The sequence below is a fragment of the Equus quagga genome, chromosome 17 (genome assembly GCF_021613505.1).
Source record: "Equus quagga isolate Etosha38 chromosome 17, UCLA_HA_Equagga_1.0, whole genome shotgun sequence".
Classification (NCBI taxonomy): Eukaryota; Metazoa; Chordata; class Mammalia; order Perissodactyla; family Equidae; genus Equus; species Equus quagga.
In genome coordinates, this window is record NC_060283.1 from 2636 (window position 1) to 17601 (window position 14966).

At 59.7% G+C, this 14966-nt stretch overlaps 3 protein-coding genes across 3 annotated transcripts; 2 read left to right on the forward strand and 1 right to left on the reverse strand.

The window, feature by feature from the left end:
* The first annotated feature begins 1482 nt into the window (after positions 1 to 1482).
* SCGB1C1 (secretoglobin family 1C member 1) lies at positions 1483 to 3149 on the forward strand. Its single transcript, XM_046643010.1, has 2 exons — positions 1483 to 1636; positions 2491 to 3149. The coding sequence occupies exons 1-2, from the start codon at positions 1483 to 1485 to the stop codon at positions 3147 to 3149; spliced, it is 813 nt and encodes a 270-aa protein (XP_046498966.1).
* Positions 3150 to 4777: 1628 nt separating this feature from the next.
* ODF3 (outer dense fiber of sperm tails 3) lies at positions 4778 to 8602 on the forward strand. The gene is made up of 6 exons (XM_046643009.1): positions 4778 to 4886; positions 5107 to 5307; positions 5757 to 5858; positions 6048 to 6169; positions 6955 to 7095; positions 7563 to 8602. The coding sequence occupies exons 1-6, from the start codon at positions 4778 to 4780 to the stop codon at positions 7650 to 7652; spliced, it is 765 nt and encodes a 254-aa protein (XP_046498965.1). The 3' UTR covers positions 7653 to 8602.
* Positions 8603 to 9382: 780 nt separating this feature from the next.
* BET1L (Bet1 golgi vesicular membrane trafficking protein like) lies at positions 9383 to 14944 on the reverse strand. Its single transcript, XM_046644282.1, has 4 exons — positions 13929 to 14944; positions 12662 to 12753; positions 12324 to 12380; positions 9383 to 12181 (listed from the first exon to the last, which is right to left on the reverse strand). Exons 1-4 carry the CDS (start codon positions 13945 to 13947, stop codon positions 12014 to 12016), a joined length of 336 nt encoding a protein of 111 aa, XP_046500238.1. The 5' UTR covers positions 13948 to 14944; the 3' UTR covers positions 9383 to 12013.
* Positions 14945 to 14966: the final 22 nt, after the last annotated feature.

Below are 14966 nucleotides of genomic sequence, written 5' to 3' on the forward strand. Positions count from 1 at the left end.
AGAACCACCGAGTGAGAGCAGGCAGTGGGCCCATCCGAGCAAAGGCGCAGGCGGTGGGACAGCCGCCCCAGTGAGACAGAACCCTGGGGACTCCAATTTGCCCCGGGCGTGTCTCGCTCAGGCGGCCACATTGTTTTGCTACAGATGACCTCATTACTTGTTATTTCTCCTATGTTCTTGGAATTCTGTGTATTAGTAGCTTATATTATCTATGGATTTCATTTCACGTTAGCAAAGGGGATTCCAGAATACTCGTTACAAACAGGTGCTGGAGGGGCTGGCCCCGTGGCCGAGTGGTTAAGTTCGCGAGCTCCGCTGCAGGCGGCCCAGTGTTTCGTTGGTTCGAATCCTGGGCACAGACATAGCATTGCTCATCAAACCACGCTGAGGTAGTGTCCCACATGCCACAACTAGAACGACCCACAACAAAGAATATACAACTGTGTACTGGGGGGCTTTGGGGAGAAAAAGGAAAAAATAAAATCTTTAAAAAAAAAAACAGGTGCTGGAGTGGGTGAGAAGCTCTGTGTGTTCAGGAGGGCATAGGACAAGGGGGTCTGTGACAGACTCAGGGGCGAGGGGAGGCAAGTGAGGGGCAGGGTGACAAGGGACACGGTGGTAACCAACCCAGACAAGGGTGATCTGGTGGTTTGAGGGAAGTGCAAGTCGGTGCTGAATGAGGAGTCCCCCCAAGGCTAGGTAGGGGCTGAACCCCTAGGTCCTAGAGGACCCTGCAGAGCAGATGAGCAGGCCGGGTACACAGGAGGCCATCAGCCACCAGGTGGCAGCAGGGGACAGGAGGAGAGGGCCAGGCCCCACAGTGGGAAGGGAGGGGACTCCAGGACCTGGGAAGGGCTGCTCTGGGGGCAGGCTGGCTGGGGGCCCAGGTATCCCACTTCCTTGCTCCATTATAACATAGGACTGTCTCCCCAGATCCTGGTCTCCCTGGCCCGGCCTGGCCACAGAGAAGAGCTGTGTATCCAACCACAGCCCACCTCATGCCCCACAGTCAGGGCTGGTCCAGCCCCTCACCCCTCCTCTCCCTCAGGCCTGCCTTTCATCCTCCGGGAGCGACTGCCCACTTCAGGCCTTCTGTCACCCTGGGCCCATCTCACACCACCCAGATCCACAGGCCCAGGAAGTCCCTACCCCTCTGCCCCCATGGAGCCCTCCAGGCTGACCCACAAGGCAAGCAGAGCAGAGTGGGGATTCTCACTCCAAAAGAAAGGCCTGGGCCCGACCCCAGAGCCTGTCACTCTCAGCCTCAGGCCAGGTATGGTGAGAGGACACCAGCTCCACCGTCCTTCCTCAGTGACCAGCTTCTCAGTGACATGGCCCCCTCACCTATGTCCACTCCCCCTAAAACCATCTGCCCACCACCCCTCACAAAGCACCCCAAGTCCGTTGCTGCTTAGCACCCCCAGGGGGCCAAGGATAAGGATACACCCTGGGCTCCCCACCTGTGTTCTCACTGGCCAGGTCATGATGGGCAGGTCCGGCCCGCCCCTGGGCCAGGTGCCACCTGTGAGGAATAAAGCCACGGCTGCCGAGGTGGCTCCAGAGGAAGCACCGCTGTCGGCCATGAAGGGGAGCAGCACCGTCCTGCTGGTGGCCCTCACCTTGCTCTGCACCTGCAGTGAGTCTGACGGTGTCCAGCACACTCTCCACATGGGGGATGGGTGGGAAACGGGGAGCTAGGAGTCCAGACACTGTGCCCCTCACAGTGAATCGTGCCCACCTTCCCAGGTGCCCACCTGCCTCCAGTACAGAACCGGGCTGGGGCCAACAGCCCTGGCACCCCTGCCGACCCCAGATCCCTCACAGCCCCACCTCAGCACGAGACCAAGCCCAAATGACCCAACCCCAGCCCAGCTCCAGCCTTCTGCCGCAGTGGCACCATCAAGCCCAGCATCACCAACCCAGACTAGAACAGCCTCACCCCAACCCTCCAAACCCCAGGCCAGGCAACCTCGAGGGAAGGGAAATTCCTGCCACATCAGAGGGGGACTTTCCTTCCCCATTGATGCCAGGGGACCCAGAGTGGAGAGAGGCAGCTGAGGTGGGGGCGGCAGGAGGGGTTTGCAGCAGCTGGACTTGGGGATGTTGTGGAGGAAGATCTGGGGCGGGTGAGGCAGGGTAATCGTTGGGGGATGCCTGGGGCGGGCGAGATGAGGGAATGCGGGGGGATGCCTGGGGCGGGCGAGATGAGGAAATGGGGGCGACGCCTGGCTCGGGCGAGATGAGGGAATCGTGGGGGACGCCTGGCTCTGGCGAGATGAAGGAATCGTGGGGGACGCCTGGCTCTAGTGAGATGAGGGAATCGTGGGGGTCGCTTGGGGAGGGGGGTGTGGGCTGATAGGGAAGGGCTGGGGCCAGTGTGTGGGTTCACAGGGAAGGGCTGGGGCCGCTGAGGGTGGCGCACTGGGAGGTCTGGGGCTGGGATTGAAATGGAGCCTTTTGTCCTGGTGTCATCTCACCCCCACGCTACAGAGCTGGCCACAGGAGAGGACAACAATGAATTTTTCATGGACTTCCTGCAAACACTGCTGGTGGGGTCCCCAGAGGAGCTCTACGAGGGGCCCCTTGGAAAGTATGATGTCAATGCAGATGCCAAGGCAGCACTGACGGAGCTCAAGTCCTGCATAGACGGTCTTCAGCCTGAGCACAAGGCGGAGCTGATCAAGCTGCTGGTACTGTGGCCAGGGGCACCCCATTCCCTAAAGGACTGCAGCCCTAGCAGGACCCACAGCCCTGCTCCCCAGGCCCTCCACCAAATGCTGTCATCCCTGATCACCTGTCCAACACAGGCCCCCACAGCCTACCACACCACAGACACCCCAGCCTGCCTCAGCCAGCAGAGATGGACATCCGAGACCTCACTGTCTACAGAGCAGCCCTCGGCTTCCCCCTTCTCACACATACATGCAAAAGCACACATGCACACAAGTGCACACAAATGCAACATACGGGCACACAAACCACTTCCCCAGCGGCAAGAGGGGGACCAGCCACAATATGCCAGAGCCCACCATCCCCCCAGAGGCTGGGGGGGCCTGTTTGCCTGGTGGAGCTGTGACTCTCTACTTACTGATCACCAGCCTTCTTGGCCCACACGTGTCTGCCTTCCAGGTGCAAGTGCTGGGCAGTGAGGACGGCGCCTAGCAGACCCCAGACAAGGCTCCAGGCAGCCATAGGACCAGCTACAGAAGCAGCCACGGCCACGCTGCCCCATGACCACTTCATCACATGTAAATTTATTCCCAAACTGTCCAATCAATAAAGCCTCCTGCAGCTCAGGCTCTGGCTCCTGTCTCTCCCCACAGTCAGGGACACAACCACAGGCACACGCATACATAGGGTCATGTGCGCAGAGCATGCACCTATGAGTAACCTTACACAGGACATGCAGGCAGGTACACAGAACGAGACAGACAGAAAGGCAGATGTGCAGACGCAGGGAGGCATGTGGACGTGAGAAGGTCTGCAGAGGCAGTGGTGGGAGGCAGGACCAGGGGTTCAGAGCAGAAAGGGGCAAAGAGCCTCAGAAAGAAGATGTGGCCAGGGCTAGGGGGACAGCTGGGTGACCAGTGCTCTGCATCTAAAGGCTGTCATTCCGAGACAATAAATACACACAATATCCACATGGCACGGGTCCAGGGGGTTGAGAGCAATCTCTCTCCCCAAAGTCACCCAAGGAAAGAGTCTGCCTGGAGAGATGCAGACCCGAGCCAGAGCCCCATGAGGAGCCCTGACAAAGTCGAGAAGGACACTTGCTCACAAGAATGCCAGTGGGACAGCAGGGTCTGAGAAAGGTCCCATAGGAGTGCCACGCCAACTCCCGCCCACCCCCAACCAGCACAGACTCTACCCTCACTCTGGATCCCACAATCCCCAACAGCCAGAGCCTTCCTGTGCCTCAGTTTCCCCAGCTCAGTAGTCTCCACTGGAGGCAGGGCAGAGTAGGTTCAGCTCTGCCCCTCATGACCTTTGCTCCTTGGCCACCCCAGCTCTGGGCCCATGGTCTCACTGTCCCTTTTCCTGCCCTCTGCGCCTCTGTCCTGCCCACTATCACGAGGAGCAGAGCACTCCTAGGATCAGAGCTGTGCCTGGAAGGGCTGGGAGGCCCTCAGGCCGAGGCCATTGTTTCCATCACAGACAGTGATCTAGAACCCACCATCCCACAAAGCCACATTCTAGAGCTCAGAGGCCGGGACCCCTCCCCAATTCTCGACGCCCCTGGGAGGAGAGGTCTTCCTCTCCATGCTCCTTTTTCGGGAACACCCTGGCACCAAGGATGATGCAACAGGACCGCCTCTGAGGCTTGGTCTGTAGGTTGCTCTGAGCGTTGCTCCTGGACGAGAAGGTAAGGGACCCTCTAGAGAAGCCCTCCCCGCATGGCACAGCCTCAGCCAAGAAGCTCCGCACCTTTGCCTGCTGCTCCTTACCCAGTCATGCCTGGGGTCCTCTGAGTAGAGGAACCTGCCCAGACCTCCTTAGAGCCAGAGAGGGGTGGCCAGTGAGGACCTGAAGAGGCAGCTCTTCTGGGCTTGTTCACGAGGGTCCGACACTCGTCTTGGGGGTTGGTGAAAGCATAGCGAACCACGATTCCAAGCAGAGGCTCCCACTGCCCTTAAGCCTGGGCCCCAGCTTGAGACCCTGCTGAGGAGGCTGTGGCCTGCAATTCTGCCTGTCAGTGGGGGCAAAAGCACGGACCGGGGAGAGGCAGCTGGGGCTTTCCAGCACCTGGTCACCCTCCCGTCCACGGACAGAGCCAGCCATGGCAGAGGAGGTATGGGTGGGCACCTGGAGGCCACATCGCCCCCGGGGGCCCATCATGGCCCTCTACAGCAGCCCTGGACCCAAGTACTTGATTCCACCTACCACGGGTAAGCACCAGTGAGTGCGGGAGGGAGCTGGGCGAGGGGCAGGAGCCAGGTCTGAGGTGGGACTGGGGAGGGCCTGGTGGGGCCTGGGGAGGGTCTGAGGTGGGCCTGGTCGGGTCTGCCGCTCATCCCTGACTCCCAGCCCATCAAGTGTTCTGGAGTCAATAGGGTGGGGAGAAGGGTGGGGTCTGGCTCCAGGGTATTCAAAGCCCCTTCCCCACAGGCTTCGTGAAGCACACACCCACCAAGCTTCGTGCACCAGCCTACAGCTTCCGAGGGGCCCCCATGCTCCTGGCAGAGAACTGCTCCCCTGGGCCTCGCTACAGTGTGAACCCCAAGATACTGAGGACTGGAAAGGACCTTGGCCCTGCCTACTCCATCCTGGGGCGCTACCGCACCAAGACCACACTGACCCCCGGCCCTGGTGAGTGACCTTGGCCCAGCCCAGCCCAGCCAGTAGCCACTGCATGTCCTGGTGAGGCAAGGGTGTGAGGGAGCACACCCATCCTCGTCCTCCTGTCCCAGCTTTCTCCTTGAGGGAGATACCATGAGGCCTGGGAGCTGCTGAATGTAAAGCAGCCTCGGAGGCCCTTGAGCCCAGGTCTATCCTGGGCTTTTCTTGGCCTGAGTCCCTGTACCAGGTCCACATCAGACCCCACTCTCCCTCCTCAAAAGTGGCCTCTGTCTCCCGCATTCCCGCAGCCAGCCTTTCCATCCTGGACACGCCCTGACCAATCTCAGTCACCATCCATGTTGGGGCCTGGAGGCCCCATGCCTGCAATGTTGGGGGGTCCTCCTTGAGCCCCAGAGCCAGGCACCTGCATGGATGGTCCTTGCCCTCCCAGCACCTTCTCCACTCCTTTCCTCCCCTAGGTGACTACTTCCCAGAGAAATCTACCAAGTATGTGTTTGACTCAGCGCCCAGCCACTCCATTTCTGCCCGGACCAAGACCTTCCGAGTGGACAGCACTCCAGGTCCGCAGCAGCCCCCACAGCCCACCGCCAACTGGGTCGGGGATCCCAGGTGGGGCAAGTGGGGCAGGTGGGGGTGAGCAACCTAATGGCTAGTCTCCTGGAGCTGGAAAGTCCCAGGGAAGGAGCTGGTGGAGGTTCTGGACACGGGACCCTGTCCAGCCTGAGACTCAGTGCCCATGCACCCTGCAGGCCCTGCCGCCTACATGCTGCCCATGGTGATGGGGCCCCACACTGTCGGCAAGGTCTCCCAGCCCTCCTTCTCCATCAAGGGCCGCAGCAAGCTGGGCAGCTTCAGCAACGACCTGCATAAGGCAAGGGCAGAGCCAGGGCCGACCACTGCTTATCCCCGGGAGAGATGGCTCAGCTGACCCCCTCTCCCAGAACGCAGGACCCAACCAGCCTAACTCCACCCTCCTAAAGCCCCTCAGCTCTTCATCCTCTGGGTGCCTGGGCACTACCTCTGCCCCCTCCAGTGCTGAGGGGGGCTGACAAAGGACAGGACACAGAGGCCAAGGCCTGGCAGGGAGACAGTGACAGTGCTGAGGAGGGCTGAGCAGGAAAGGGGTTTAGGGAGCGCTGCTTGGAGGGCGAGGAGCAGTCTTAGAGAGGGACACGCAGGAAGCAGATGAAGAGAAGCAGCTGTGGGATACTGGAGGGGAAGGTCCTAGCTGCCTGCAGAAATAGCTGATGCAAAGGCCCTGGGGGGATGTGTGGCCCAGAGCTTGCGCAGCCTGGGAGACTGGCAAGGTGGCGTCACAGCATCACGACCTTACTGGCCCAGCCCAGCACACAAGCCTCAAGTCCAGGACAGCCTCCCAGCCAGGAAGGGCCTGTCTCAAGCACACTCACAGAAGGGAGGAGCCTGGGGCTGGCGCATACTTGGGCGTTATTGCCATGGCAAGGCTGAAGGAGGGTGGTGATGTCCCACATGGGGAAGGGGTCCCACAGCACTGGGTGTGACTGCTGACTGGAGATGGAAGGGGCCCAACACACAAACGCACAGTGACTGACCCCCACTGTCCGACGCTGGCCCCCTGCCTTCTGGGGTCACATGCCCTGGCAGGCCGAGCCTCTCTGAGCCTCTTTTCCCTCCCAGACCCCAGGTCCTGCAGCCTACCAGCAGACCGATGTGCAGGTGACTAAGTTCAAGGCTCCACAGTACACCATGGCTGCCCGAGTGGTGCCCCCAGGGGACAAGACTCTCAAGCCAGGACCAGGAGCCCACAGCCCAGAGAAGGTCTGCGAAGGGCACAGCCCAGAGGGGTGCAGTGGGGAGTGGGGGTGACATGGCCACCACCAGAGGGCACAGCCCAGGGGGGTTGACTTTGGGGTCATGGCACTGGGGGGTTGGGTTACAGGGCACAGCCCGGGGGGTTGGGAGGAGGGAATGGCCCAGGGGGATGGTGGAGGATGGGCCTGTGAGCCTGCATGGGTCACAGCAGCCATGCACCCTCAGAATGCTGTGCCTTTCTGGTACCTGACCCTTTTCTCCAGCTGGCAGTCTCTGCATCACCAGACAGTAGGGACAGTTAATGCTGCTGAGTGCTCACCACATGCCAGACTCTGAGTTCAAAACTGGCAGTGTGGCCTTTGTGCTGGTACAGCAAGGTCACCGTCAGCAGCCCCAGCTCCAGCCCCAGTGAGGGCAGAGCCTGCAGGTGGGGGCAAGGTTGCCAGTTCCTCTCATAGCCTCTGCTTTCCCAGGTGACAGTGACCAAGCCCTGCGCCCCCATTGTCACCTTTGGCATCAAACATTCTGACTACATGACACCCCTGGTCGTGGACGTGGAATAGCCTTGGACCCCACCCCAGCCTGCCTCCTGAGCCTCTGTATATCACATTCCCACAAGACTCCCTGGGCCACAGGCTTGGGCCTCCTCCACCAGCTGGGCTGCAGCCAGCTTGGCCCTGCAGGACAGAGCACGCTTGTTGGACAATTGTAACCAGTTATTTTTTCTATGCAACTTTCTCCTTTGCTAATCTTGTTTCCTGATGTGCCCAGATACTTAATAAATCACAGAATCCATTAGCAATGGGTTTGTCCTAGGGGGAAGGGTCATGCTTTTCCAGAACAGGGCCCCCATGGGCTGCAGTGCCAGCCCCGTCGGGTCCCATCCTGGCTTTGAGGCCCTGGGGTATGAATACAGAGAGGGGAGGGCTCCAGAGTGTCAGGCCCTGCCCAGCCTGCTCTCCTGATTCCCTCTGCCTTGAGCCCTGCCCTCCAAGTTTTGTTGTACACCCCGAAGATGATCACACCTGCATCCGTCACTCCCATGTGCTCTCCTCCCTGCATGACTCTCCCCATCGGAGAGATGTGCTGTGTGTCCCTTGAGTCCTGTGACCGCCCTGAACAGTGATGCTGCGTGACTTCTGGGGCCAGGCCACATTAACATACAAAGGAAACAGCTTCTGCATGGGTATGCCCCCTTTGCACACCTCCAGGACCAGCCACCGCATGGTGAGGAAGCTCGACACACAGCAAGGCCACGTGCAACGGCCAGGTAGTCAGTCCAGCTGGGCCCTCAGCTCACACCAGCAGGAACTGCAGACATGAGCGAGCCTTTGGGCAACGGCAGCACCCGCCTCACAACTGGGCGCTGATATCCTAGAGCAGAGACATCAGTCCCTGCTCTGCCTGTCACAAACTCTGAGCACAGTAACTTTGGGACATAAATTGTTACTGTAATGTTATGTGGCTAAGTTTTTTCTTTTTTTTGAGGAAGATTAGCCCTGAGCTGACTACTGCCAATCCTCTTTTTGCTGAGGAAGACTGGCCCTGAGCTAACATCCATGCCCATCTTCCTCTACTTTACACGTGAGACGCCTACCACAGCATGGCTTTTGCCAAGCGGTGCCATGTCCGCACCCGGGATCCAAACCGGTGAACCCCGGGCCGCCGAGAAGCAGAATGTGTGAACTTAACCGCTGCGCCATGGGGCCAGCCCCTGTGGCTAAGTTTTAAGGTTACCTGTCACACATCAAAGGTAACACAGGAAGCATGGGAGGACGCGGGCAGAGAAGGTGGTGTCTGAGCTGTACCTGGAGAGGCATTCCAAGAGGCTGCAGAGTCCAAGGCCAGACCTCTGGGTTTCACTCCACCTTGGGGAGAGGTCACTATGGACCTCAGGGCAGCTGTCCCTGTCCGTCACCCCTGTGGGACAGTCGGCTGAGGCTGTACAAAGCACAATACAGCTGCTGACCCTCACTCAGCTGTGACCCTGCCAGGCCACTGCTCTAAGCACCTCACGCTTATCCATTTCATCCTTAAGAGATAACACCATCATCAGCCCCACCTGAGTGACTGAAACTTGGGCAGAGAAAGGTTGACCAGTAGGAAAGGGCAAGCATGTGACCACCCTCCCAAGGGGACAAATGAGGAGGGGTGCAGGGACCCCGGGGCACCGGAGACGGGGAAGGAAGGAGGGTCTAGACAGTCAATGCCCACAGCCAGTCTGTCGACCATAGTCAGTTCCAGACAAAACTCTCTCAAGCCAGCAGGGAAACAAGGACACCAAAGACTAGTGTACTTTGTCATGAAGCTGTTTACTCCAACCTTTAGTGTTAAATGTCTTGTTCTTGAATTATGGGACAGGACTGGGCAATCTGTTCCCACTTGGCACAGACTGGGGACCCAGGTCCTTCTTTGTTGTCCCAGTATCGGGATCAATGTCAGCAAACCCTAGTGATCCACAAGATGAGGTGCTGAGGGCACAGGGCCGAGCAGAGGGAAGCAAAGACCCCACAGGAAACCCTGCTCTGCCACAGTGGCAGCAGGGCTGCCACGCCCCCTCCGTGGAATTCATCCCAAAACAACGAGAATGAGAAACAAAAAGCAAACCTGAAAGGAACTAAACCCCAGACCCCAAGAACTGGCAGGGCTGCAGGAAGCCAAGGAGATGGAAGTGGGGAGGCAGAGACAAGAGACCTGAGGTGAAAACGGAGGTCTCAAGAGAGCAGCAAAAAGCACTTTCCAAGGTCACCCTGAAACACAAAATCTAACTTCCGAGTCTGCACTGGCAAGACGAGCGGACACAGCACAGCAACGGCATCCTCGGGTGTGACGGACTTCCCGTGGCTGAGCCAAGCTCTCAGGAGGTGAGGTTAGACCTCAGGCCCAGGAAAGGCAGGGGATGCAGAGCTTGGGTTCAAGTGTGTCTGCAGGCCCGTGGCAACACTGGATGCAGACACTGTGCAGGCAGTGGCTATCAAGCTTGGTGACCAGTGGGCAGGTCCCCACGACAGGTGTGATGAGATAAGCAGAAGGCTAATCCAAAGCCATGGTGACAGTGACGCTGGGGAGTGAGGAAGGACCACGAGAACCTGTGAAGGAATGTCGGGAGGGGGAAGCAGTCAAGCCCCAGAGACATGGAGGCAGGAAGATCGATCTCACTGGGTGAGAATCGAGCACACTGGAGTGGGGCCCTCAGAACAGAGCGCCTAGAGGAGTGGGGCGATCAGAAAAGAACACCTGGAGGGGTGGGGTGATCAGAACACCTGGAGAAGTGGGGTGATCATAACAGAACACCTGGAGAAGTGGGGCGACCAGAACACCTGGAGGAGGGGTGCGGTAATTGGAAAAGAACACCTGAAGGAGTGGGGTGATCAGAACAGAGCACCTGGAAGCAAGAAGGTGGGATCCTCCTCCTCCAGGAGGCTGAAGGGCCCAGCCAGGTGTGATGGCACGGAGAAGAGTGCTGTGGTGAGAGGCTGGGCTGCTGGAGGGAAGTGGGAGAGGAAGGGGAAAGGAGGAGGACAGGAGCAGCAGCGGCACCAGGAGGCAAGGTGCCCGGGGATGGAGACCAAAGCAAAGGGGCGTCAGGAGCTGAGAGGTACCAGGCTGTGGCTGACACGTGGTCAATATGTGTGACCACACAAGGTGTGACCACGTGGGTGCGTGAACAGTGAGCCAATAATGATTGGGAAATAAGGGAGTGACTGGGAAGGCAGAAAATAAGAACAAGGACAAGGAACAACAGAGGCGATAACTCATTTCTTACAAGTGTTTTCATGTGAAAACAAAGCTGCTGGGATCTCACTGTGGGGTGAGAAGAGGCCACTGGTCCAGCTGGACTTGTGGTTCGGTTGGTGCGAGCATGGGGCTGACAAAGCGGGTAGTGAAGGCCCAGGAAGAGGTGGGCAAGGAGGGCAGTCTGCAGAGGCTGGGGAGGAGGGAGTTGCTCAGAGCTCCCTCATAGCAAGGGGAGATTTGCTATGGGAGGAAGCGCTGGACTTAGGGGAAGGGAAATTGCCTAGTGATCCTAAAGAAGTGACCTATGGGTCCTATGAAGAGAATCCTTACAGGGAAGCCTCCTGTCTAGAAACACAGAAGGACCCCCACACCCTTCCTGACTCTGAAATGCCAAATGGGCCTATTTCTAGACATCTTGTCTCCGAAAATACATCTTTGGTGCTGGGAAGACCTTGCATCCTGAGAAAATGCGAGTGTCTGCTCCTGGATACATGGCCACAAGATCCAGAAGGATCGGGGCCCAGCGCCTTCAGCCAAGACTGCAGCCCACTCCTTCATCCGCAAGCCCCTAAACTTCCCCGAGGGTCGGGCTTCAGCTATGGGACTGGAGAGCAGGCACAGAGACCCAGTACAGGACTCTCAACTCCCACTGGTCTGCCCATGCTCAGGATCCCTGGTCAGGAGTCACTGCCACCTCTGGTCTGAGACCTGGTCAGAGAAAACAGTGCTGATTTGAGGTTCACAACCACACCCTCTTCCTGTATCAGCTCCAGGCACCTCAGATACCAGACATGGCCTTACCCAAACTAGCATGGGACAGAGGAGCCTGGAGACGTCAGTCCTGAGGGGCGGGGGAAGGGCTGCTGGCCACAGGTGGCCACATCCAAGATCCCTAGCTGCTCTGCTCAGTCCTGGCTCTGCTGGCACCTCTAACACCTGGGCTGGCAGAGGGGGCTGAACTTTGGTTTCCCCAAAGGAAAGGGCCTCTTGCACACCTGGGACCAACCAACATGAGCTCACTGGGTCAGAAGCAGCCATGGGCTCCCAGCCACAAGGAAGAAGATTCCTAAGCCACGATCATCATTTCAAAGGAGTATTCTGTAGGAAGGTCCTCTGGAGCCCAAGACATCAGGCAGGGTAAGACGCTGGTTGCCCCGTGCACCCACAGAAGGCAGCTCCCACTGGCTCACGTCCTTGCCCTTGACAGAAGGTAGGAGAGGATGAAGAAGGCCACGATCAGTCCCACAGCCACACCGCATAGGAGCTTCCGGTTGTCTCGCCCAGACCGCGCCATCATGGAAAAGCGCTTCACACTCCCCGTGAGCAGGCTCGTCATGCTTGTGAAATCCGTGTCCTGAGGGAGGAATCCCAGCACCATCACATGAGTGCAGCCTCCAAGACCCACGTGAAGATGCTGCAGGAGACATGGGGGCCTGTATAGCAGGCGAAGTGGGGCAAAGGTGACGAAAATATTCACACATACCACAGACCCTTACCATGCCATCCAGGTACCGGTTCTGGTCCTCTGCATCCCGATCGATGTCCAGGGCCAGCTGGTCAGGACAGAGGGGTCAGAGTCAGGCCAGGGAAGACACACAGGATGGTACCTGACCCCCTATAAGACCAGCAGACCCTGCCAACTACTCTGCCAAACACAGTGCCGCCAGCAGAGGTCAGGAGGTTCAAGTGTCACCTGGGCCTCACACAGGTGAGTGCTGCCACGGATGGGACAAGGAAGATGAGAACTACGTGAAACCCTTCCAGGCCTAGACCCTCCCTCTGATCCCTGCTCCAGGGTGCCAGGTGGAGGTGAAACGGGAGGACCCCCACTGACCGATTTGAGTCTGGTAACCTTGGAGGCCAAGCTGTCAGCCATCCGCTTGTTCTCCCGGTCTAGGATCTCCTCCACAGCGCCAGGGCTCTGAGCTGCAGAGAGAGGGAGACTGAGGAGTGCATCCACCCACAGGCACCGCCCTTCATCCCTGCATGACAGCCCTTTGTGGCCTCAAGGCTCTCACTACAGTCCCATATGGCTGACTTGGACGTCTGGGGGGACTGAGCCCACTTGGGTCTGATGAACAAGTCCAGCCCCAACCGAGGGTCCGATACAAGGACTTCACACACGAGACCGCCTGCGTAGACAAGTGTGCGTGGGCACCCATCACATGAGCACATGCCCTGGGTACATGCCCAGGCCAGGACGGATGGGCACCCCCAAGATGTACAGCCCTAGAGTTCAGCCCAACTGGCATTTTCTGATACTCTGTCACAGAACCTGTACCATCTCTCCACAGATGTCACCACCAGTGTACATGAGGCCTTTCTCAGAAAAAAACAGTAAACTCTGGCACAAATCAAGAAAAGACTGTGAGTGGTGGCCTGCAGGGATGACCTGCGAATTCGGTCCTCAAAAGGAGACAAGTAACCACGGAAGAAACAACCGAGCACAGCTCCCCAACACCCAAAACTGGGGACGCTGAGGTCGATCCCGAGGGCAGGGCCTAGGCCTGCTGCCTCTGCATCCCACACAGGTCCTAGTACGACAGCCGGGTCACCGTGCTTGCCGAGACCTGGCCCATGACTAGGGCTGTGCCAGGTGGTATGGAACTGCTGTCACAGCAGGTGGGTGAGAACCGCCTCCCCCAAGTTCAGAGTGCAAATGTGCCCCCGGCCAGATGCCTCAATAGGACCCATCTAACGGGGGGGGGCGCAGCTCTAGAACTACTGATGTGCACAGACCCCACAGGAAGGGGTGTCAGCGTCCTACCAACCACTTCACGTTAATTCCTCAACGGTCACGACAGGCCGGTGAGACAGGCAGACGAGGACGGGGCTCCCAAGGGCAAAGGGGGTGCCCAGGGCCCGGGCGCCACGAGGCCTTCTTGGGCCCTCCCACCACACACAGCCTCCCTCCTAGGGGCGGCCTCCGGGCCCAGGCGGCCGGCCGAGGCCCGGGCAGAACCACCTGGCACGGACGGAGCGGTACGGGCTCCGGGCACGCAGACCCCGCAGCTTCGCGGAGCAGACGCAGGGCCCCGCGACCCCTCCACGGCGCGGCTGGGCGGGGCCCGCAGGACCCGGGTCTGCTCTCCCGCGCTCACCCCGCGCCCAGTCCGCCATCGTGCCGGCTTGGCTCCAACTTCCTCGGACGTGGCGCAGCCGCGGGAAAGAAACTTCCGGCGTCGCCCCTTCCGCCTCAGGCCCGCCCCTTCCGTCCGAGGCTCCGGCGCAGGGCGCCCAGGCGACGCGGTGGGCACGGAAGTGGCCTGACGTTTGTTCCGCCGCCCGACTCGGGCCGCTTGGGCGTTAGGTTTTTTAACGCCAGTTGCAGCTTCGAGAGACGCTGTCGCAGCCACGCCCTCGAGGGCGGTGTCAGGTCCTAACTGGGAGGAGCTCACGGGCCCTTTCCCGGCCGAGAGACGGGGCGGGGTCGCGACGCAAAGCCGCCCCCGAGGCCCCAGCGGAGCTCGTGCCCGCGACGAGCGAGCGCGCAGGGGACGCCAGGGAAGCCCCTGGAGAGGAAGCGCAGGGGGCGCAGGGCCGGGGCAGCGGTCGGGGCGCTGCCCCTCCACCAGGCGCTGCCCGAGGGCCCGGCGCGCTAGGCAGGGCAGGAGAACCGTGCTTCTGTCGCCGCCACCGCAGTGGGGCATCTGCTGTGTCACTCAGTCCTCCCGACGACCCGCTGGAATGGCGACTTCGATCATCTCTGCTCTTCCAGGCCGGCCGTGGGTCCGAGTTTCCAGCGAGGAGGCCGCCGCGCACGGCCGGGCTCTGCCTTCCTCCTAACCCTAAACCCTGCTCTCAGCCCCCACGGACATTCGCGCCTGTGCCTGATGCCCTCCCCAGATCCTCCAGGCCCTCTCCCGTCCGCACGTCCTCAGATCCCTCTGCAGCCGCCAGCCTCTCCTTTTTCGCTCACAGCACGGTGCCTGCCTAAAATCGTCCCGTGTGTCCCTTTGTCCGGGTCCGTCCTCGCCTCTGGGACAGACGCTCCACGGAGGGAGGGGCCTGCGGGTCCTGTCCGCCAACATCACAGCGCCTCGCGTGCAGCAGGCACTCAAACACCCGTTTAACAAGCCAAGTGGTGCGGGGCTGCAAAGCCCGTCCCACCTCGGCTTTACGCGACATCCTGTTCCTTC

Excerpts from the sequence above, each read along its gene's own strand:
- ODF3 (XM_046643009.1), top strand. The coding sequence starts at position 4,778 with ATGGCAGAGGAGGTATGGGTGGGCACCTGGAGGCCACATCGCCCCCGG. Across the intron at positions 5,859-6,047 it reads CCGAGTGGACAGCACTCCAG|GCCCTGCCGCCTACATGCTG; the intron begins GTCCGCAGCAGC and ends TGCACCCTGCAG. Across the intron at positions 6,170-6,954 it reads TCAGCAACGACCTGCATAAG|ACCCCAGGTCCTGCAGCCTA; the intron begins GCAAGGGCAGAG and ends TTTCCCTCCCAG.
- BET1L (XM_046644282.1), bottom strand. Across the intron at positions 12,381-12,661 it reads AGGTTACCAGACTCAAATCG|CTGGCCCTGGACATCGATCG; the intron begins GTCAGTGGGGGT and ends TGTCCTGACCAG. Across the intron at positions 12,182-12,323 it reads ACCGGTACCTGGATGGCATG|GACACGGATTTCACAAGCAT; the intron begins GTAAGGGTCTGT and ends TTCCTCCCTCAG.
- SCGB1C1 (XM_046643010.1), top strand. The coding sequence starts at position 1,483 with ATGATGGGCAGGTCCGGCCCGCCCCTGGGCCAGGTGCCACCTGTGAGG. Across the intron at positions 1,637-2,490 it reads CACCTTGCTCTGCACCTGCA|AGCTGGCCACAGGAGAGGAC; the intron begins GTGAGTCTGACG and ends CCCACGCTACAG.